Source organism: Haemorhous mexicanus, chromosome 17, assembly GCF_027477595.1.
Source record: "Haemorhous mexicanus isolate bHaeMex1 chromosome 17, bHaeMex1.pri, whole genome shotgun sequence".
Taxonomy (NCBI): domain Eukaryota; kingdom Metazoa; phylum Chordata; class Aves; order Passeriformes; family Fringillidae; genus Haemorhous; species Haemorhous mexicanus.
Window position 1 is genome coordinate 6,961,579 of NC_082357.1, and position 24,878 is coordinate 6,986,456.

Here is a 24,878-nt window from a genome sequence, read left to right on the forward strand (position 1 = left end):
GTGAGAAATCTTAACAAACTAAAGCCTATATTTCCATTTTCTGTAAAATTGCATAACTTCAGTATATTAACAATAACATTTTCTAAATCTGCAAGTATTACTCTTCTTAGTGCAGACCTCTGATTTTTAAAAAATAATCTGCATTTCCTCAAATACTACTATTAGCCAAAAAGTGTACTGTGAAGGGACTCATGAAACTTGAATTTAAATTCTACATCTATTACAACTTCCTTTGTGATAATTTGGAGTGTATTACATAGAATGATGACAGATGATTTCCAGCCAAGCCCCCTCCATTGTCCATTCTACTCCTAGGCACAGCAAACAAAAACACACCCAAGCAGATTCTCCACCTCAGGAGACTACACATGAATTCAAAACAGAGCAAGGTGGATTGCCTCTGAGCTGCCTCCTTGCAAACGGGGGTGTGAGCAATGGTACTGAGTCAACTCTGCTGCAGACAGCTCCAGACTCTGCAGATGCTCAGTGGGTGAGTCCAGCTGATCACAGGGATGGGGAACTTGCTGCATTAGGGAGGACCCTGCACTAGAAGCTGATGCTCCCACGTGTTGTGTGGATGTGACAGGAAAGAAGAATCCCCCAGCAGAGCAGCAAAGCAGACAGTGGTTTCGGAGTGTGGTTTTATAACTCAATATGACCTAACACAGAATTACCAATGAAAAGCCAATGGTCTGTGCCTCCCTCCAGCCCCAGCTGCTTCTGCTGCTCTCACACTGGCAGAGGTGCCTCCTGTCAGGTCTGTGCTCTGGCCAGGCAGCACCATGAAAGAAGTGCTCTTCAGCAATACCCACTCACTTCAGGCTGTGTGACTCCCAGTGCCAACACGAGAAAGAGGCTGGCAGTAAGCAGGGTAGGCCTGGATGGGAATAACCCTGGCTCTTGGCAGCAGCAGTTCTAATCCTTTTATAAAAACTTCAAGAAATCTTAGAGTGGCCGTAGCAAGTTTTTTAAAAGCTCTTGGTTAGCCACCATCGTCTTCTAATTGTATACAGATTACATACAAAATCAAATTAGTACATAGTAGTCTTGGTTTATTGAAGTAGTTAAGCATGTGTTTATTATAATGGTATTACAATATATTTATTATTAATTCAAGTGCTACACTGAAGAAGAAAATTCTGTGGAGTAAGTGCTGATTTACTTTTACGACATACAATTATCCCATGACATTAAAGAGACTGTTTATGGTAGAGTTTAGCACAGCCCTGCAGGATCAGTACACAGAATTTACAGTGCTTCCTTTATTAACAAAGGAATAACACTTCTTTCGCCAGTATTTTTCTCATTATCTGTGTCTCAAGAAACATACCTGATGGACTACCACTGATAAGGGGTCATAAAAACACCTCTAAACACCAGATAACACAACTTAGTGCTTTTTCTTTATAAAAACCAACCAACCCAAATAAACCAAGAGCAGAATCTTTATCATGCCAGGGCAGGAGAGCAGAAGAAGTCAAGAGTATCATCAATACTCAACATGCCAGCAATAGCAGGAAGTCTGTTGAATAAACAATTCTCATGCAACATGGATTTGATTGCAAGGGATGAGGGGCACAAATCCTTCCTGACTACACCTGGCAATCTGTTACTCAGGCAGCACAAAGACAATTCCAGTGCACACCTGAGAAATCCACTCATTCCACCCTGTATCCTGTTTCCAGCACTTGCCAGTCTCCAGTTCCTCACAAACCAGTAAATTTAAAATGCATAACAAATCCCGGAAAGAAATTGTGTTTCAAGGTGGACATAAAATTTCCTTCCTGGCTAGTTTTTTTTTAATTAGAGTAGCCTGCAGGCAACTGGTAACTTTAAAACTCAGATTATGATATGAAAAATATGGTGCAAACAAACTTGGATTCAGCCTCCTTTTAAATCCCACCTAAGCACCAGAGTGATCTGTTTCACCAATTTAATACTGTGTCTTCAAGAGTTCTGTATGGTCATATAGCTCATCCATCTTTATACTGAAACAATTCAGGGTATAAAACAAGATTTTCTCAACTCTCTCCAGTGCTGCTGGAAACCTTTCAATCTGCAGTCCAGATATATTCCCAGGTCCTAATACATGCACTGCTTGATGGCACTGAATGTTCCTTAGTATGTACATTTAAGGCTTTTCACTTGAATTTTCCAAATGTTTTGGTTGCTTACTTGACAGTGCTACAAGATGCTGCAGGAGGTCCAGTCAATGGTACAGGAATTTTTGAATTAGTTTAGTTAGCACTGTGTGGTTGACCTCAGAGACAGAAAATATCTTTTGTTCCTTGCTCATACAAAAGGTAATTTTGATCAGACAGATAGAAGTAAGAACTTTTTTCACAAAAAGGCAATATGCAACAATAGCATCTGAGCTGTTTACAAGAAAATAGGATCATTAAGACGTTTTACTCCCATGCTACAGGATGCTATAATGTGTATCAATAGCCTAAGGAAAGAAAAAAATTCAGCTTTGCAATCTAAACTGCTAATGTCCTTAATATTAATTTGCTGAAGACAGTGTTATTGTTTTTGCTTCCATCAAAAATCCCTTTTCTTATAAAGAAATACTAAGTAAAAAAAAATTGCACCTTGCAGCTCTCTTAAGGTACTCATTGCTGAAATAAGCACTGCACTATTCAGGATTTTTAGATTTATCAAACCTGTGCAAAGTAGCTTATAAAACAAAGGCACCTTTTGAATTACTGGATCTCTACATAATTACATTTTTAATTTTTGCAAGTTTTATAATTCACATATCATATTTTTAAGTATTTCTGTGTCCCAGGAAAGAAACATTTGAGAATTCACATGGCAAAACCAGCCACATCATTTTAAAAAAGAAGAAAGGAGGAGAAAAGAGGAGGGCAAAAAAAAGAGAGACAGAATGGCACAAGCTAATTTAGAAGATGCTGTTCTGTAAAATAAGTTGTCCTACAATTTATGTTTTTTAAAAAAGTAAATCTGTTACCTGTAGTATTATTTAAATAGGATTAACTAACAACTGCAACTGAATCTTTAAAAATCTATAAAATGTCTGAACTACATATTTCATAACATAATGAACTGGAAATGTGAAGCTCTCTTTCAGTCCCTCTAGATGTAAATCAAGAAGATTTGCAGTGTTTTCAATAATTCATTCTATATACCACAAGAAAGAAAATTATTGTTTTTCTAAGCTTTAGAAGGAGGAAAGGCTGGAAGAGGAGATCCTGTAGTCAATCAAACTCTCAAGAAGAGGTTCATTATTTTAATCGTTACATTGCCAAACTTGGGAGAGATAAAAGAATAAGCAATATTCACTGGGGAAAGTGAAAATAGAGAACAGGTACTAAAACAGAAAAGGAAGCAAAGGTAGTGATTATGAAAAACACATCTTCTTGTATGCACTGAATAATATAAGCTCTAAAATATTAATGAATTTAGACTGGCAGAGTATCCCATAATTGCAGGTTTTTTGCTACTCTGACAGACCATCATTACTGTAATGTACATTCTGTCATCCACTTTCTCCATAACTGACATGCTTGAAGAGGCCTGAAGATAATAATTACTGTGGTTACTCATCAGCCCACCTACACTACCCACCGTGCTGGGTTTGCCATGGTTCTCTGCCCTTTATTTCTTGGTAGCTTACCCCAGACAGCTTTTGTTTCCTACAGCACTGCCCACCCCTCTGACCCTCCTGGCTTCCTTCTCTCTCGCTGCTGTCCCCAGAGCCTCAGCAGCAGCAGCAGGGCTTTAACTGGGCCTGTTCTGAGTTGAGAGGCAAAACCACCCCAAGCCAGAGGCCACTGCTGGCCCTTCCCTTCAGTCACTGTCTCCCAGTCAGTTCTTTTCCTGCCACAAAGGAGGCAGAACTGTTCTGCTCTCAGCCACTGCCACAGGCAGCAACACTCAACCTCTCAGTACCTTCCTGATCACTAACACACCTTCGGTATCAGTACACTGCACAAAGATCAGGGTTTTCTCTAGCTCAAACTTAAAGCTGAGTAATGGGGGTTTTAAACTAACCTGTCAGGTACTGAATTTAATACTGAATATGGGCTATCTTTTTGCCATTTTAAACGTTATTAAGGTCCAAATTTAAAAAAGAAATGAAGAAAACCCCCAAACAAAGCCAGCATTTAAATTCTGAGAAAGGCACGATCTCATATAGAACTATTGCCACCACACCAAGGGAGAAATCTCTGAATCCCCAGACAATCCAGAGATATCTGGAGGAAAAGCCAAAGGAGGAATTTTATCTACTACAAATACAGTTTGTGTCCTACTGATTAAGCAGCTGGAGTTGAGCCCAGAGCTGCAGGAGCCTGGTGTGTGAACTCCCACCCGTGTCAGACGGCTCAGGGCAGGGCTGGCAGCCGACCTCCAGAGGTCTCTTCCTTCTCCTCCTTCACGCAGGCCAGCGGGAAGAATTCTGCCCGCAGGAGTAAGACAATTTCCCTGTCTCAGCAGCATTACTGCCTCAGTCTAACAAAGATTGCTTTAAATGAATCTCGTCTAGTTCTGTTTGTCAGCTTTAAATGATGTTCCAAATATCCTCAGACTACTGCTATTTTAGAAACTAATGCCTGTGCATTTTATCAATTTAATGCCCAGTTGAAATCCAATCATTTAAGAAGACATAATGTGGTTTGAAAAGCACGCTTCTCAAAACCAGAATCAAATCTAATTTAACGTATGAGGGGAGAACAGAATTGCAAAGAAAGAAAAGAGCTGAGAAAAGCACTGTTGAAAATGAGGTAGCAATATGTCTAACACTAAAGGTGTGTGGGGTTTTATTTTGACATGCCATATTTAATGGTGTTTATTTCATTATATTTACTTCAATAGAGACATTCTGAAACACTTTGTGCAATATTTACAGGACAATTTCAGAGTCCTTCATTAATTCAGCACTAAATGATACCCTGAAAAGACTACTTGATTGCTCATTTTTCTTCATACTACAATTCCTATCAAGCTATCATCATCATTACTTTACTAGTCTCAGGAAAAATTTAAATTCAGCTTTTAGAGTTGTTGTTTTTTTTTCCAGAGGGAAACCAATACCTCATTTAATGTACAAAAACTCTTTCTGACCTACAGCATTACATCAGGCATGCTGGTGAACCGAATGTGCCCAGGACTTCTGCATTCTCTGTCCCCCAAGCAGCAAGTGACTGACCTTCCTTGAGACTTTTCTGGCTGTTCACCTCAAGGCATTCCTTCTCCTTCAGTGGCTTAAGATCTCCTGCAGGTAAGATCTCGGAAAAGCCCTGCTGCTGTTTCTTGGAGCTATCGATCATGGTGGGAATCCTTTAGAATGGCAACATCCAGCACCGAAAAAAACGCAGGCCGCAGTGGGCAGCGGCGCAGCGCGGTCCGCACGGGGCCCGCCGCGGACTCCTACGGCAGCAGCCCGGGCGCCGCCGCGCCGCCCATGGCGCTGCCCCGACGGCTCTGCTCGGCTCGGCTCAGCCCGGCCCCGCTAGGCTCGGCTCGGCTCGGCTCAGCCCGGCCCACCCCGGTTCGGTTCGGTTCGGTTCGGTTCGGTTCGGTTCGGCTCGGCTCGGCTCGGCTCAGCCCGGCCCGGCCCGGCTGGGTTCGCTGTGCCCGCTCCGAGCCCGCAGCCCGCTCTCACCACGGGCACCGAGCATGTGAAGCACAACTCCCAAACCCCGCCTCTCTTCCCAGACAGACACTCCTCCTCTGCCTGTAGTTACGCTCGCTTCCTCTGCACATTGGTGTTCAATGTGCAGCTCGGTGGTCAATCATCTGACAAAGAATGAGTCAAGCGGTTAAAAATAAATCCAGCAGTTGCTGGAGAGCATTCGCTGATACCTAAGACAAACTACTGCTGAGGTCTCTCTCCCTTTCCCCCCTTCCTTTTCCCTGCCCCCACTCCTCGGAACACTGCTGCAGGCAGCAGAAATATTTCATCTTTGCCTGACCGGCACATTCATTACTCATTAAGTTTCACCAGTAAACAAAGTTGCACAGCGGCATTTGAAAAAATTATAGTTATGTTAAGGAACCTTCCCACCCATCAACCCCAGGACTGGTTCCAGTGACATTTACTGAGCAGAGGTAACTGTGAAAACCAGTGATTATTTCCATGCCTTTCCCTGCAGTAGGAGAGCCCCTGTTCCTCGTTGTAAAAAATCTAAGCCCTGAGTATTTTATTATTTTCCTTTCTGCATTAGTTACACATCTCATTATTCCCAACAGTTTCAGGAGTATTTCCTCCCACAGCTTCTGATCTGCCATTCTCTGCAGCATATCCCATTTATCTTACATGAGTCATCAACTTCAGTGTCAACCTGGAAGATTTCAGGGAAATGGATCCCCTCTAATTACCTGGCATTGGCCATAAGGGAACAGCAGAAGAGTCTGCATTTAATTTCCTGCACTTAGAGAAAAGAAACTATACATAATGTTAAAGTCTCTACATGGCAGGTGTATTTTCCCTTCCCTTTGGCTTAAAAATGCTATCATTGCACACATTTTCCATGCCTCTACTTTGTATTTTAAATCCTTCAACCTTAAATTATAAAGGACATCTCCATTCAGATAAAATATTTCACTTCCATAGAATCAGATTTGAAAATACCTATATACATTGAGATACAGAATTTTTAGAAGTGGAAACTAGGAAAAAAACCCCATCTTTTCCTCTTTGGATCTTTCTACAAGACAGTCACTGAGCACTGATTCTTCACCTTGACAGTGCACTCCCATGGCAAGTGACACCACGGGGTGTGAAGCTGCCTGGCCCAGCCAGCAGGATTTGGAAGCCTCTCCCTGTTTGCCTGCTGCTGGGAGAAGGAGACCTAGATCTGCTCAGAACTGCAGACTCCAAGGAGGAGTGAGCGCACCAGGCTTTAGCAACCTCTTGACATGTAAGGAGCTGACAATACAGGCAAAAAACTCTTTGCAGCATGAATGATTTGAGGCCATTCTCCCAGCCTAAAAATCAGTTGTCTGCACATCATTTGTATAAAAATTATCAGCTTAAATTATGTTCTGCTTAAATACAAGTTACAGACTATTCCAATATATTTGCTTTTGCAGTGATTTTTACTGAACACAAGGAAAAAATACTGTGGAAAAGCTCCTTCATAAATCAAATTAACTTCCTCACTGCCTGCAGCTGAACACTTACTGTGCCTAAGAAACAAAACTACTGTTGAGAAACACCACACATTCAGAAAATAAAAACAGACAAGCAGAATACAAACACATACTGCTTAAACTTAAACTTACATTAAACTCTGACATAGTCAATAAACAGAAAATTACACACTTACTGATATAATAGATTATAACTCCACATTTTTCTTGTACCAAGAGAGAAGTTAATTGTTTGGATTGATGAATTATATTCTAGCAGTGTAACGATATATAACAGCACAAATTGTTTTATGAAAAGGGTACAGTGCACTTCACACACTGAACTGATTTCCCAATGATTCAGAAAAAAGTATTTTGAAAATTTAAAAAATTCCATGCCCTAATGAGGAAGTGTGTAATTAAAGAAGCCAGAGGAAGACATTTTTCTTCAAACACCATATTCTGAAGGAAATTCTATCCATTCCTATCCCTTTATAGTGCTTTATATAAACTGAGAGTGCCCAGTGCTCAGGTGAAAACTGACCACAGTAACAGCAGCTGGGTGGGAGCAGTTCAAGCCTTCAGGAGCATTTCTCTTGTTCAGAAAGATTAGCTTAGCCAGGAGTTGGTGCTATCCACTCCTCCCCCTTTCCAAGGGTAGCCACCCCACAGCAGATCAATGTGCTTATGCTTCAGCTACTTGAAGTTATGCTTCATATTTTGTTTCAATTTCACCTCTTAGCTCAATACAAGCTTAACATAGAGATGAAAATTTTAGAAGACCTTTAAGAAGTCTGATCAAAATTTCAACAGTAACATGCAAAATCTTTAGTGTGAAAAGCAGGAATTACAGAATTTATGAAAAATAAGAATGAGGAAATTCTTGCACAGACTAGGAGAGATGAAAGGTCAAAATGATGCTGTGTATTTTTCATGTAACCAAATACTGCCGTTGCTAATAAATGCTATACAGTATGGAATAGTTGGGTGAGGGCAGACATAACAAATGAAGACAAAGAAAAGATGCATTTGAAGAAGGAAATAGTTCTGCTCCAGATTCAGTTATACTGTGATTAGGGAGAATATCTGCATATTCCGCTCAGGGATAAGTTTCTCTTAAATCCCGGCATGAAGAATAACATTTATCTCCCACATAATGAAAAAATATTCCTATTCCAACAACCTTTTGTTTTCCCAGCAGTCTTGAATATACCTTAATCCAAGCTCAATTGATAACTGGTTTTACTGGCTATTTGAGTGTGCAACAATACAGTTCTTAAATTTTTAGTGATAAGGCTTCAAAAAAAAAACCTAACCATCACCTCAACATGTCTGTTGGAAAAGTCTAAAACCCTGGGACAGCTTCACAGGCACCTGGAGGCGTCTCACAATTCCCAGTTCCACAGCACTGCAACATGGGAAAAGTGCATGTCTTAAGATGGACTTTGTCAACATTCCTAAGAGCTGTACTAGAAGGAACAGAAACACTGGTAGCACATTCCAGCCAAATTCACCTGCTCACTACCAACACCCAGGTGTTCAAAGGTCCCAGGAGCAGGTCCCCTGTGAACCAAGGCAGAGTGCTGCCTGTTACCCCCAGTGCTCACCCACCTGCCATTTAAGGACTCCTTCTTCCCTGCCAAATGAAATTTGTAACTCCTCTAGAATGGTTAACATGTGTTCTTACCTGTGACTGCTAAAGCACCACAAGGACTCCTCAGATTTCCTCACGCACTTTCAAATCTGATGGTAATTTTTTAAGCTCTCATGAAATAGCAGAATTTCTGTCATGAACCACTACCACCACACTGATACATTGATCACACTGCCTATGTTTGGACAGGATCTGCCTTGAAGATTGTTTTGACAGGTAAAAACTGCTTTGTATTTCAGTTACTTTGTTGTTGGTTTTAAAGGACCCTAATTCCACATTTCTCTGAAAAGAAATTGTGCCTTTACAGGTGGGAACTTAACACCTTCCCATTCAAATCACCCAAAAAATCCTCTAGTGTAAGTATTAGCGAAACAATAGCAACTTGTTTGTTCTTTGACTGCTTTTTATTTTAGCAGTAATACAGTTAATAGAACAACCCATGAATTACACAATATAAATCAGGGACAGAAAAAGCTTGGGATCTTACAACTCCACTCAGTTTGAAATGATTTTGTGTTCAGTGTCTAAAAGTGAGCAGGAATTTGGATTGTCATTTGAAATTGATGGCATTGTTAAAAACAGGCAGAAAACTTTTTCAAATTGCAATTTTTTCATCTTCTCTTTCTGCAGCTGACTATTTAAATAGAGAATGTTTAGTAATAGAGAGAGCTACTCATTTCCAAACGAAACATTAGACATAAAACCTCTGCAATTTGAGCATGTACCTGTTTCAAATGAGCTGTTTTTAACATTACAAATAGCAAAATGAAACTGAGAATCACAGAGAAACCTATAATGACCTAGAAACAAAACTTGTGGCCGAGACACTGGTTTCTATCAAACAACAAAACCAAAGTATCTTTTTCAGCTGAAAGAAAATCTTGAGTCCTGCATGTTGTATTTTTTAGTTACACGTTTGAACTCCATTGCAAACTGCATCAGTGTATCCAAACCAGAAGCTGAAGTACAAGACACACAACAAGCTCTTGGTTTCAGTGAAAATGAAATGTTAGAATTTGCATTATTTTCAGAGGGCAGAAGTACCTCTCATTTGAATTTCAATTACAGTTGAATATACTGCATAAGAGTGGGTGAAATGAAGAAAAAAGGCCTCAGAATGGAACATTTCTGTCAGTTTCACAAGCCAGAATCTCATTTAAGAGCAATGTATTGCACAAGTTTTTCACAAACATTTCCTTTACATCTAAGGTCATCAGCCCTTGTTCCTTCCATTCTTCTGCAGCACAAACTTCCAAGTGTTCTGCCAACCTTCAGCCTAAAGCAAAAGTGTTATTTAAAAGGTGGAAGTGTCTAGTGGATATAAACTAAAATTCCAAAGTGCAGGAGGAAGCACTGCAGCCCCATGGTACCTCCCCAGTGCCTGCCTGTCTGCCCCTCACAACAAACCCTTATCTGGGTGAAGCATCAGTGATGTGCTGAGTGACATCACTGACTGGGAGCTGCTTCACAACCTTATTAAACACCAAGTAACTAAGCAACAATTGCTTTAACAGTACATTCCAACTCTTCACATCATATGGAACTCATTCCTTTGCAATTCCATCAAAAAGAAAAACAAAACCAAACCAAATGCCCTTGGGTGTTTAAACTCTTTCACTACCATAATAACATTTTCAAGTGGGAAAAAAGCCTAATTACTCAAATATCTATTTCACCTTGGCTTAACATAAACCTTGATGAATATCTTGGTGCTTTATATTGTGTTAGGATAATCTAGTTTTTGATCATGGTGTAATAATTTCTTCACACAGGAAAATAGTGCTCTGACTACACAAACTAAAGCATCAGTTTACATAACCCCTATTATAATTTATTCTATTACTTCTATAAACATCAAGAACATTACTTCCAATTATTAATTAAGGGGAATTGTTTTGGGGGAGCTCTGTTCTGCCTATATTTTCCACTATTGCGGCAATAAAGACCCAAACAACACAAATAATGGTTACCATCTACTTCAGTCACCCTTCCCAGAAAAATACCCAACACTTCAGTGATGTCAAATTTATAAGTCTGCATGTTCTTCTACTCCCACTAAAACCCACACAAATTCCTTTTAAGGGAGGACATATGTTGGCAGTGTTCACTGCTTAAAGGAAAACCACCTTCCATTTGGTCTTACCCATATACATATCTAAATAAATAAATATTTTAAAATGTGTATATAGAGTACATAAAAATGAGCATTTTTGTATATGTTTAACTACACAGATCTACATTTAACTGTGCATATATATATCCTGTAGAGGACAATATTTAGTCATCCACTGTGCTACCTCTAATTTGCAAAAGTTGCCTGTAATAAGTGCTGCACACCAATTACCAGTTCTGTTTGCTCCTTCTTACCTTCTTGTAGTGGCTCTGTCACAAACTGACACTTCAACGACAACATGTGCAGCTAGGACTTAGTTCTAACAAATTAAAACAATTATACAACGGAATTTAAAATTAACTCAACATTCTTTTCTAGCGATGCATTTAGTTATGCACAAGGAATTTCAGGAAAAAAGGTCAGAATAAAACAGTTGGATCAAGTGATCTCTTTAAAGGAAAACATGCTTTCTGTATCTCCTGTAATCACTCAAACGCCAGGCCCTCAAACAGGATTTCACATATACCAGATGCCTTGAATTGAGTCAGTCACAGGTCATGTCTCCTGTGTTAATCTCTTCACAATAAGCAGATAATTAAAAAAAATAATATCTATAAATCAAACTAAAATGATGGAATGTTTGTTTAGAAGTTTACCAAATGGAATGACCCTGCTGGAATTCTTTCATGTAGCCTGTGAAAATGTCAGAATATATTCCATTTAAGAGGTCACAGTCCCTAGAGATTTCTGAGTTTTGGCTTGTGTGTCTTTTCACATGCTTTAATATTTGAAAATTGTTCCTTGTAGACACTGACTGATGGCCTGGGAATGCTAGGATTGTGGGAACTGGCAGTACCAATGACAAAGACAGACTTACTGGGAAATCAGTACCTACTCAGTTTGCGCTCTCCTCTTGGAACAGATAGGATGACATTCAAATATTTACAGGGAGACCAAGGGACTTCTGGCTTTTTCTATGGACATGTTAAAAAACCAAACAAAACCCCAAAAACAAGCTCCCCCAAAAAACAGAGCACTACCAAAAAAACCAAAGCACATAAAGACAAATATATATTAATTACAATATGCTGCGTGTTCTTAGCAAAGATTATTTAATAGAATATTTGCAGTGGATGTTCCATGGGCTATTAAAACCTTAATGGAAAGACAAACCCCAGAATCACTGAGGCTGGCAGCAGCCTCTTGAGATCCCCTGGCCCGCGTCCTGCTGGAGCAGGGTCAGCTGGAACAGGCTTGCCCAGGAGAGTGACCAGTGTGATTTTTAGTATTTCCATGGGTGGAGATTGCACAGCCTCTCTGGACCACCAGGGTACACACACACATTAATTATGACTACACTATAAATACACACACACATTTCTACTGTAAGCTTACAGAAATTGTGCTCTTCTTTATCTAGATTGGCCTTTCAGGATACACTTCCTTTGAGGTCTGGTTTGTGGTGGATTTTTATGTTTGGTTTGTTAATGTTATTGTTGGTAGTGATGCTGTTAATCAGAATATCTGCATGCTGTTTTCCAGATCTCACTGCTTTCAGCTTAGTGATTATGAAACTGCTGAACTGAAGATGATTTTTCAATTATATTCCCTGCCAAGCTATTACTTAAAATCACAAATAAGTTTTCCATTTGTTATTCTCTAGTCTTTCCATTAGCCATCTTTTCTACGCTGTGTCTCTTCTCCCAGCTCTCTCAAGAAAAATTCTAAGCACAGTGACCTACCTAGATAGCATTACAAGAGGAAAAAACACACCTAATCACTGATCTTAGAGGAATGGAGAAAAACCTGTCACACAGAGATGCAAGAAGAATGTCCCAAATCTCACCCGATTCCCTAATATCAAAATTGCAGTTCGAATCTATTAATTGCACAGAGGACTGAGAATTTGTTCAGAAGCCATAAAACTATGCCAAGAATGCATGTTACCAGTGCTACATACTGAGGGAGTGGAAGATAAGAGATAACAGGCAAACTAATATACCACAACTCTTAGATGCCAGAAAAAAATCCCTTGGATCATCAAATTTATTTAAGGAATACCATTAGGTTAAGTGGGATGTGGATTTCATTGAGTTATTTTAAGAACTGTGTCTCCCAGCTGACTTGACTGGTCCCTTAGGAGGACTCAATATACACCATTTGGAGTATCTGTTTATGTTTGGGTTTGTGTTGGGTTTTGTGTGTGTGTGTTCCACCTTCCCCTGAATTCCCCACAGTACCCCACAAGCTCTCCAACCCCGCAGGAAGCTGCAATTCTCACCTGACCTTCGGTGCCTCGGGGTCTCTGCTCCTGAGTGTTCCTATTCTTACAGAGCCAGGGTCACTGCTTTCTCCTAACTGAGATTTTACCAGTCTTACTTTTACTTTAAGATGTTTACTGTCCCAAGGCTTTTTTCCTACAAAATATTCAAGACTCTTGGTTCTTTTCTCAATTAGCCCAATTCTGCTGGAGAACAGTTGCTGCCAGCCATGGGAGGCACAGCACCACCTTCTCTCTCCTCCTCCAGCCCCAAAGAGAAGCAGAAGCAATTCCATTCCTATGCTGGCTGTGAATTTGGAGGAGCAGACACCTCACAGCTCCCACTGCCTGGAACAGAACTGCTTCTCCGCACCACACAAAGGGCAGGGAACGGGCACACTCCTTCTGACAGGATTTATAGCCAAAATGCAGAGCCAAAGGGCACTCCATGGCCTGGACAGGTGCAGCCACTTATCCACTCATTTTACAAGAATATAACCAGGCTCCCACCTGTGCACGACAACTGCGGAAGAGCAACTTGCATGTCTCTTTTTCAGAAATGTGACTCTTTATTAGAAACTAGTAGCCACCGTCACAAGAAGAGTTTGGCACAAGGAGATAGTCAAGGAAGCCACTGCAGAGCCAAGAGAGGCTGCTGTAATACACAAGCTTGGAGCTTGGTATTTTATGTGTACCTGGAAATAATGATTGCATGGCTCCTGACACCCAGCCCTTCACAGCTCCCTCTTCCAGCCAAAGCGGCATGCTCACCAGCTCTGGAAAAGTATTAATTCAGCATGCAAAAAGCTCTGGTCATGCATTGCTTCCTTTTTTTGATGGCATCTACATGTGCAATCCCTTCCCATCATTTGGCTCTGAAACAGCAGGTTGGAAAGCTGCAGGCAGCACCATTCCCATCCACCCTCCTGCTGTCAGCAGCAGACAGCCTATCCTTCCCTCCCTTGCCACCTTCTGGCTCTCAGACAGAAGCTCATGAAACTGTGGTACAGTGTGTAGGCAGCATATTGTTCTGACTGGTACTTGGGCCGTGCCACGCTGCTGCTGCTCTTGTCAGCCTTCCTCCAGCGCAGCCCAACTCAACACCCAGGCATCAGTCTTCTCCCTCCTGCTTCCAAAGAGCCTCATCCATGTCACTTTTCCCCAAGTTGTCCTTCCTAAGGACACAGCATCTTGCCTAAAAAGCACATACTGGACCCAACCTGGCCTTCTTCAGGCAGGGATGCAAACACAGAGCCTTTTCCCAAACTCCATGTATGTGAGCAGGCTCACTGCTCATGAGAGGGACTGTACACCCATGGCTGTCATGAGACTGCCAGGATCACAGATACATCCCCGTCATCACTCAGGAGGTGACAAGTGTGAAGAGCAGAACCAATGAAATAATAACTTTTGCTGCTTTTTAGCAAGTGGAGCAAGAGTTGCCTCCAGGGAGCAGGCATGGTAAACCACTGCAATACACAGGGCACATACTCACATGATCAATGCACTGAATGTACTGCCTCATTATCCAGAAAGATGCAGACTAATGACAACCTGAAATTAGTTGCATTAGCAATACAGTATTGCCCATAGCCATGAACTTGAAAACAGCTCAAATTAAATAGGAGAACCTTAAAATTATGACAGTCCAAGAAACTGACATATAACATCTACCTCCCAAAATTATCCATTTGTAGTGTTCGGGGAGTAAATACCTGCATGTAATAAGTGACTAGAAAATCTTAAGCTCCTAATGCACTCCAATTGTTCTGTTATTGATCCTCTGCTGGAAGTTAAAACCTCTTTGACAGAGTTGGCACAGCATATAAATGTTCCTTTGTAAACTCAAGGGACAATAATTCTACTGGAGCTTAAGCTAACCATGAGAATTTGCAGCAAACCCACCGAGCTCTGCCCACCTGAACTCTTACTCCTGCTTTGCTCTGTGACTGGGATCTCTGGGGCAGAGGGCAGGGTAGAGGAGGAAAATGTGAAAAAGGAGAAGGTAGTAACAGCTCCAGTGACTGCTGGCTCACCCAGGAATGCTGTGATTACCTCCATGGTAAACAAAACCAAACCAGAGCAGAAGCCTCCTACCCTTGCAGTGACATTGGAAAAGCTGGAAACACAGTTTCTGTACTAACTTGTGCAAGTCAGCTTAACAACACTGCAGAACAACACTAGAACAGTTCAGTCTCCTACTGGACTACTGCCAAAAGACTCATTCAAGTAAACAAAAGGTTTAAAGGATCACTACCAGAGCTCACAGTAAGCATAATGCTTCCTGCATAAAAATATCCTACCAAAAAAATACCCTTAAACATTTCAGGATTTTTTTAAGTGCCACTGTATTTCTGTGAACTGCAATTTCTTACGCTTATAGACTTTATAAAGTAGTTACATGCTAAAATACTCTTGCAAATATCCAATTTTTGGTAAAAAGTAAAAATACTAAATTATTAAAACTACTTTGAATGTGAATCCATCAAGTTCAAAATTCACTTTCACAAATTTGCTTCTGCCTTTCATCATTTCTACAAAAAATTGTTTCTAGCCAAATTAACCAAAATTACTAAATCTGAACTTACAGATGAGGAATAGTTTGGCTGCTCTGGAGGTTTGACAGGACAGGTAGATACCTACCTCATCCATTTGAGTTTTACAGGAAACTAAGAAAAAACACCTTTTCAGAAGTATTCGAATATTGAATTAAAATTTGTAGGATAGAATGCAAAACATGACTTATGTATTATTTATGCAAAAAAAAACTCCATTATTGAAAATTATCCCTTTTTGTCTGATAATAATACAACTCTCAAAAAAAATAGTTCATCAATACTTGTTGCATACACCAGCTACAGTTTTTAAACTAAAACTTAAAAATCTCCTCAACTCCATTCTAGGTTCCAGCCTGCCTGCTGCTGCTCCAAGAGCTGCCCTGGCGAGTGAAGCTCCCGGGACCGACTTCCCAACATCCCGCAGCACCTGGACGAGGTAGGAGCGGGCGAGGAGAGTCCCTGGCGGTCCCCGCCCGGTCCCTCCCGCGGTTCCGCGTCCCCGGGCACTCAGGCACTCCGTCACTCACCATTCTTGCGCTCGGTGAGGGGCGGCAGGCAGGGGCTGGGCTGCAGGGACAGCCCCCGCAGCTCGTGCGCCACGGCCTCGCTGTGCGGGCTGGGCGCCAGCCGCGCCGGGGGCCCGGGCTCGTCCTCGCCGTCCGCCGGCCCCGCGGGCTCCATCCTGGGCACGCCTCGGCACTCTGCGGAAACAACGCGGCTCTGGTCACTGTCTGCTCCGGCAACACCGACAAACGCTTCAGACACTGCTCTGCCTTCACAGCTGGGCTTTGGCAGTTCCTTCGCACGCAAAATTCAGCTTCAGAATTATGGACATTACCTACTCATTTCGCACAAATATTACGGGGTTGGCAAAAATATAGTCAGGGAATGGATTCAGAGGCCATTTAACAGAAAGCAGGACAGTTTCTCTGCTCACACCAACAGAAACATCACCCAGTTTTAACCCTCACCATGGATGTCCAGAAGCTCCTGTGCCCCACCCTGTGTCCCCACCCGCCTATCAGCACATTCCCTTTTCCCAATAGCTTCTATTAGAGAATGCTGAATTAATATAGTGTGCTAACATACAAATGGCTTTTAATATTTTCAAGCTCTGCACAACTCTCCTTCAGATCTCAAACCAACGTCAGTATTTACAGAGGATTTCACACCACCAAAGGAGTATATCAGAGCTAGTTAATCCTCATTCTTCCCAGTAAGGCTTTTGGCCATGAACATTTTAAAATTAATTTTACTGCACACTAGCTACTTATTGAATAGTAGAAGAAAAGTCCCAATTTACTCTATCCTTCCTTTCTATCATTAGTGTAATACTTCATCTACAGTAAGGAGAGACAGAAGTATGAATTACTGGTACAGGCTTTTTATACCTGACAAAACTATCAAGTCATTAAAATTTCAGTAAAAGAATATGGACGTCAATGAAGTCCTATCTCTTGGAAACTTGAATGATATGAAATATTAACAACTCAGAAAGATCCACAAACATGAAGAAATATCTTATTATTGTGAGATTTTTTGTTAATTTTAAATTATTTTTCTTAAGAAACACAACTGCTTGCCATACTCAGCCTTAAACTTCAAATATTCTGAATATAAACACCACATGTGTTGGAGCGTGTATTCAGAATTTTGAAAATGCAATATATGTTTCAATGATCAATACCAAAATATTTCAAGTGTTAACATGATATTTAAAAAACCAAGATGACAAAAGATTATCATGACCACCAAAGAATGTCCTACACTACAAAAGAGTAGAGAATCATGTTCTGAAAGTGTGAATTGAAAAATAAGAAATGTAAGCAAGTACTGCTTGATATACACCTAAACAGAACAATTATCATGGTTAAGTGCATATTTTTCATTATTTTCCCTAGTTACCAACTGGAGCTCTCACATTAAATGAAGACACATTAACTTACTGTTATGCAAGATTTTTCTTCTTTGTTCTTAGCTTCTAGAAGCATAATTTACTCAGCTCTCACTCGATTTCCTGACATTACACTCTCCTCAAACTCCCACTCACTCATACAAATTAAGTACATTATTAACCAAGCAGGTCTCTTCAGAGCAGAATTTAACTAAAAATTTAGCTGCTTATCTGTTCATATTCACAGAATTTTATCCACAATTTACTAGTTATGAGTTGCCTTGGAGTCACTTTTCAAAGAGATTAAGCCACGTGAGCTGTATTCATGCTTTTAAACCAGATGAAATTAACAGAAACACCTTCTTGTACTAAGGCTCAGCATTTGTTATGCTGCAGATTTGCTTTGACTAATTTTTTTCCCCATGACAGATAAGTAAACATCATGCTTTGAATGAAACTAGCTTGACTTTCACCACATCTACAATGCACTGCAGCATTGGTAACATGTCCATCCCTTAATTTTTGTTTCAGGAACGTACAGAAATGTGGGTTTATTGTCCAGATCCAACTGAGAGCCCAGCATGCAATTAAATTATGTTGATTGCAGCACAGCAGCACAACTCAAAACAAGTCTGACTACCCACACAGCATGTGCTTGATCTGTGGTTTGAACATTAATAGATCAGGTTGGAAGGGACCTTCTGGAGGTCGTCTAGTCTATCCCCCCATCTCATGGGATTACCAGCTCTCAGGAACTTGTCTTGTCCCGTCAGCTTCTGAAAATCTCCAAAGCAGGTGATTTCACCACCTCTGGGTAACCTCAGCATGAGTGCTCTGCCCACCTGCTTCACACAGAATTTCTTCTCCTGCTGATCATGACTCTCAGGACCCTATTTTCACTGTGGTTTCATACAGTACATGAACATCATCACTAGGAAACCTCTGAACTGAATCCAAAGTTCTCCAGAACTCTAACCCTAATTTTAAACTTTCCAGTTCACAGTGAAGTCCCACATACTGCACTTCCTTTTTCCTAAATCTTTTAGATAGGTATGTTCTCAAATGATTCTTTAACTCTACAACAACCCTATTGCTATGCTGCTACATAATCTTTGAACAAAAGACACTCTAGAATTCCCAAAAAGTCTAAATTCCTCAAATTCTTTACTCATATCTTGTATCACATTTTGCTCTCATTTCTTTTCGTTATTACTTATGAACTGCTACTGTATCAGACTACAGAAATATTTCTGAGCTAAGAACAACAAATTCTCTTAACCTTCCCCAAAAAGGAAAACACACATCTCCACCCAGCATTTCCAGGGTTTTTTTGTAGGGGGAAAAAAAATCAGTGACCTACATCATGAACATCTGGCATAGATACACTAGGATTCTTACAGCTCCTTACTGAATCAACAAACAGAACTTCTAAAAAATATTATAAAGATGACTTGCAATAATAAAATATAAACAATTAATTTGATTCTTAGATCTTGGTTTATTATAATCTAATAAAGAATTCATTCAGCTGTTAAACTTTCTGAAGACAACTCCTGAACTTGGCCTCCATGAAATTAATAGTTTACCTTTGGCATAAGGTTTTCCTTATAGATTGAAAAAAGTAATTTAGGAACTTAAAAATAACTTTTATAAATATCTTTACAAACAAACAAAAAAGAAATAAATGAAGACAAAACCCATCTGTAAACATCTCTGTAAGTGTATTTTCACACTGCTGCATATACGATAATAAACCATTACCATTTTCTAGCACACTCATTTGAACAGCTCCAGATGAATACAGCTGCTTTAGCATCAGGTGCAGGCTACAACCAGCAGCACTTACTTCACATAAAACTCAACTAAAGATATGCAGAATCTCCCATCTATTTTCAGTCTTCAAAAGCCATTTCATTCTGATGTTTCTAATATAACCAATTGTTTGTACATTAACAATCCAAACAGGAAAATGAGTAGGAGAAAACACCTTGTTTAAAATCAAATCCTGTATAACACTTTATCCAGCAACCATCTGCAAAACTGAAAAACCTCTGCTTTAGAACGTAAAGCCCATGATACTCTCACATTTTATATTAAAGATAACAATTTGCCTCCCCTTTCTCATTTGTTTGAAGCGTCCTCAATCCTGAAGAATTATTTCAGGTTTTCCATCTGTATTTACAGATGGTAACTATTATCTGTGTAACCCCTGAGTTGAAACAGACCTACACACAAAGTATATTAATAACATAACTGAAACTCAACAGTTGAAACATGTACAGGAAAATACAATTTTAAAAAATCCATTCTACTAAAGTTTCAATATTCTACTTAACATAATCCAAGAAAGCACCTTTTATATCAGGCTGATCTGACAAGAATCAGTTGTCACTCAAGGGGTTTCCACTTCCTTCCTTGCAACTAAGACACCTGAAATTAAAGTTGTGTGAGCCATCACTCTGGTCCATTTCTGCTTATGAACTGCTGGAAAGCATAATACCAACTTACTTCCAGAAACTAAAAATCACATTACTCAATTATTCCAATCGTGTTAAATGATTACAGGTAGCTGGTTTGGGGTTTTTGTTTGTTTGTTTGTTTTAACATAGAAACAGCAAAATGTTTAATAGTAGAGTGAAAATTAGAAAAAAATATTTTCCTACTTAGTCTTTAGAATACATTATGGAAATAGAAACTGCACCAGCACTGCTAGGAGGCTTTGGTTCACATTTCCCTGACAAGTATATAGGAACAGTGTTCCAGCACTGGCAAACCAGAACTCCTGTACAATGTATGAGCCTTATGTAAGTGTTCTCACAGATTGTAGGTGGTTGCTATCTTCTTAACTGCTGAAGACAAACGCTCCTTTTATTTTTAAACATTTTACCTTCAAAAGACAAAATGTATTTCCTTGGAAAAATCTTATCATCTTATACTTCCCTGCTACTTGAGACACCAGAACTGGTATTTTATTTGGCACAAGCTCTGAAATCTGGATGACACTTCAGTAGTAAACCAGCTTTTATTTTAGCAATCTGATGGAAAATAACAGTTCAAGAATGACAATACATTCAAGCTTTGGCCAAGTCAACTGGCTGACATTAACACTGCTCCCTCACTCACACCTGCAAGGAACCTGGGTCACTGTACCCAGTATAGTATTGAATTAACAATCATCAGATATTAGCAATATCAGCTCCAGGATTTACAGAATCATGGTGTGAACATGGGCACTCAGTTTCTCCATTTATAAAACTCAGCAAAATTTAAAACTCTAGCTATTTGTAATACACCAGAATCTTTAGTGGGGAGAATACTAGAAATGTAAAATGCTGGGTTTGTTTTGTTTTTCTTACCTTTTTCTTCAATGTATCAGAAAACACTAAAAAAGATCTTTAAAAAATGTGAGATCCAGCAGGTTAACTAACAGTTGCCAAGGCAGGCTATTGCATTAAGCTTTTTAGTCTCCCTGTCAGTGCCTGGAAAGACTTGGTGATCTGTGCAGTGGGAACAGTGATTTCTGACACTGAGGCCATCGAGCACTTTGGGGGCTGTTACAGTTTTAAATATTCCTCCTATTTGAGCAGTGGGCACTAATGACCTGAGAGAATGTAAGAAGCCACAATCTGAGACCGACTTGGCAATTCCCCTCCCTTCTCATGAAGAAGGGCAAGGACTGTGCTTCCAGAATGCAGCAGATCCTACCTATGCCTACACAAGCCTACAGCAAACTTCCTTCCTAGGCTACAAATTAGTCCAGTCCAGTGGTCAGACCCTTGGAATGCTCCGTCTCTCCTTTCTTCCAAGGATCAACACACGTCAGGCCTGAACATAAACAAAGTAGTTGGGAACATTCAGCTCACTGAAGAGTCCGGGAACTGGAAGCTCCAGGAGTCACTTCCCGGAGAGAAGCCCTGGGGACAGAACATCGCTCCAAGGAGAGGAAGAGACGCAGGGGTTTAAAGGATGGCTCCTCTGGGCGTGCTGCCTATCAGCAAGGGGTAAAGAGAAATACAGAAACCAATCATGGCTTGGCTGCAGTCTCCATCTCCATCAGCTCCTGGAGCAACACCAAAGAGAGGCTGTGCTCCAAAGAGGGTGATGCTCCTCAGCCCAGCCCCAGCGGCTGCTGGAGCTCAGAAACGCAGCAAGGGCTGTGGGGGTATGAGCCCTGATGGGATGGGCACAGCCTCACCTCTGCTGGGCTGACACCCTTCCTACAAACACCACCTTACTGCAGCATGGGAACTTTGACATGAAAAGTGACATTTAATTACCATATTGAAAGAGAAACTGCAATCTCACAGTTAAAACACAGTGTCAATAAAGCTACTTAATTAAGTTTTGTGGTCAAACACAAGGCAATAAGGATTTAAATCATACAGCTATTTTTATGAAGGTAATTATACAAAAGCAGAAAAAGATGAGAAATATCAGCAGCTGACTAACCATGAGTAATCACCTTGGATTATGCATTATGAAAACTCGCTATTACTATTCATTTCTTTTAAAAACAGTGTGCAGAAGTATCTGACAAAACTGAGGTCTTGTCATGCTTCTCACTGTTCCAGTACCTGGAATAATGTGTTTCTTCCAGGAGCACATAATGTGTTTCTTCCAGGAGAGTCCTCCTGGACTGGTGGATAGTGCAGAAAAATATCCACTTTTATTAAATAACTGAGATTAAAATTTTGTAACTGTCTGCTATAGCTAAATTAATACCACTGAACGGACACCAAAAGATATCCAGAAACTCATTTAACACTTCTGCATATTTTGATGACAATGCTACATTGAGATTCTCTTTACTAATTCTTCAGAGGAAATCTTTAAATCTTAAGTCTTTGGACTGATCCAAAAATGAGAAATGAATAAGCTACAGTGGCAAATGCACATCGTCCACAAAGTTATGTATAGAGAATTACTTGTACCTGGACAGAGGCTGGGGATGAGTCAGGAGAATCCCTGATGATACATTCCCTCCACTGCTACCTCCAGGCAGGAAAAAAAAAAATCACAGTAATTGGTAATGGGAGCTGAGCCCTGCTAAGTGCAAATGAATTACCCTGCAGTGTGGGGCTGTGAGGAATAAAGGCAGCCTCCCACAGCTCCATTAAAGTGTGGGGAAACTAAAGCCTACCCTGTCGCTGTGCAGGGCCATAGAGATGATTTATGAATTCTTTTCTCACATTACTGCCTTCTCAAACTAACCTGTTCAAACAAGAGTTTGTGAAATCTGGGCTACACATAAACCTTCACTGGAAAAAATCTACCTAACAGCAATGCTGTGAAGCTTAGTGTTTAAATACCTTAAGGTTTCGTACAAATGTTTTAAGTAATTGTAAATATTACAACTATCTTCTGTATTCACATTTCAAGGGCTTTAAAATTATAATAACAGAATTTATTCAAAATGCTAAACTTTTTACAAATATTTTAAATATAGCAAGCAAAGTTTCAATATGCACAACAGTCATCACTGAAACAGAACCCATACCTTCAGACAGAAGTGATGTTTAAATTGTCTACTGATTATATAGAACTGTTCAACTATGTCATTTACCTTTAAGAGACAGTTGAGAAACTCTATAGTGTGCCCCAAAACCAATAAATTGGACTGAGGGACCAAAGAAAAAGTAAAGTCTAATATTAGCTGCCTCTTAAAGGTACCACCCAGTCAACAACCTCCACTTTTAAGGAGAAGTCTGAACTGCAATTCCACCCTGCACGAGAGATGTTCATCTCTAGAGAGCTGTATTAGACAGGTATGGAAGCAAACATCCATTAATCCACCCTGATAACCCAGGGCAGCCTTCAATTCACCTGCTACTGACACAAGGCTTCATAAACAGAAGCTATTCTGTGTTAACTTGCAGTGTTTGCAGAGTGTTTGCACAGTTCATAAAGATTTGTGCTGAAAACTCTGAATCATGAGAAGACAATGATTTATTTCATCTACAATTAAATCCATCTTCCTTAAGAGCTGCTGCCTGAGCACTCAGCAGCAACCAGAATTCTGGCCACAATACCTGAAGTGTAGAAAACATTGACCCATAACTTGTTGTAAGTGAAGGACTTCAGGCACAGTCCTCAGCAACTTTTTACTTTTAATCACCACATGAGCAGACATAATTTGATTTAATCTCATATTTTCTGTGGATATTCTTAATAAACAATGCTCCTCTTAAGGCAACGTGAAGTGGTTCAGCTGGTTCCACTTGATTAAATAAATACAAAGCTGTCATAGCACATATCCTCACTAGTTCTATTAAAATAAAGAGCTTCACAAAAATACTTAAAACTAGATAGGCAAAACATGAAGTAGTATCTTGTTTACATGTTACTGTATGTGGAAATACGTTGTATGCAAATGGTCAGAAAAATCTAAATATGGCATTCCTATTTTTCAGTCTGTGAAGATGATGTTGATTGTCAATATTCTAAATTTGCTTTTATACTCTAATTTAAAAAGCTGACATTAACACTGGCAACAAATACATTTAGGCTGAGTTTACAAAGCAACACAAGGTCAGTTTTACACCTAAATTTAGCAGGGCAAAGAAACAAAGAAACCAACCAAACAACAGCTATCTGCATTAGTGTGGTGTGCAAACAAATGATGCTCCTAGTTTCTTATCCTCATAAATATCTACACATTTCAATAATATTTTTTTTCCAATGAAACATTGTGACATATGACTTCCAAAGCAACTTACTTGAATTCCAATTAGCAAAAATCCCAAAGGTATTAATTTCAGTTTTAATATGAAGTGCTTTGCAGGAGTGTTTGAGTATTTGTGACATCAACTCAGATTAACCTGCTCAAAAGCAAGTTTAGTTCTTCTGGCCTATGACAGAACTTTGTGAAAGGAATTAGTAAGGTCCCATGTGCTCCATGATTTTCTGCGGCCAGCAAACATAAGGTATAGCCTGAAGAATCTTTTTATGTAATTGAAGTTGCCAACATAGGAAAAAAATCCAAACCCAAATGGCTGTTTTTGTATAATAAAGGCACTTGATAGCTCAGACAATACTTCATAACTTTTATCAATGTAATGGATCATAATCTTTCCCTATGTGTTCAGAGACCTCTGATAGCCATAATAGCGGTCCATCTTAAAAATGAATGTTGGTAAAGTTCTTAAAGCATTTCAGGAAAGGTTAGATGACTCCATGATTTCATTTGTTTGCTTGGATACTGCGAGAGGTTCCCATTTATGACTAAGCTGCAGGTGCTACTCTGTTTATTTTACTGCCTGCAAACCAAGCCCTTGAATTGAACAAAGCAAGGAAAGCACAAGGAT

General features: G+C 40.0%; 1 protein-coding gene and 1 long non-coding RNA gene across 6 annotated transcripts in view; one reads left to right on the plus strand and one right to left on the minus strand.

Moving 5' to 3' along the window:
- Positions 1 to 19,052, plus strand: part of LOC132335384 (uncharacterized) — a 61,615-nt gene extending 42,563 nt beyond the window's left edge. The window contains exons 3-5 of one of the 2 annotated variants that reach the window (XR_009488655.1): positions 5,092 to 5,242; positions 16,026 to 16,116; positions 18,106 to 19,052. This is a non-coding gene — a long non-coding RNA (uncharacterized LOC132335384). Of the gene's footprint in view, positions 1 to 5,091; positions 5,243 to 16,025 lie in introns of both variants that reach the window. The other variant, XR_009488654.1, reaches the window with a different exon arrangement.
- MRTFB (myocardin related transcription factor B) overlaps positions 1 to 24,878 on the minus strand; it is a 72,697-nt gene that overhangs the window by 38,456 nt on the left and 9,363 nt on the right. For 2 of the 4 annotated variants that reach the window (XM_059861879.1, XM_059861877.1), the window contains exon 1: positions 16,208 to 16,361. The exons of 1 other annotated variant lie outside the window; for it this stretch is intronic. In XM_059861879.1, coding sequence (XP_059717862.1) covers positions 16,208 to 16,361 — 154 coding nt within the window. Of the gene's footprint in view, positions 1 to 5,170; positions 5,387 to 16,207; positions 16,362 to 24,878 lie in introns of those variants that run through there. One more of the 4 variants, XM_059861878.1, reaches the window with a different exon arrangement.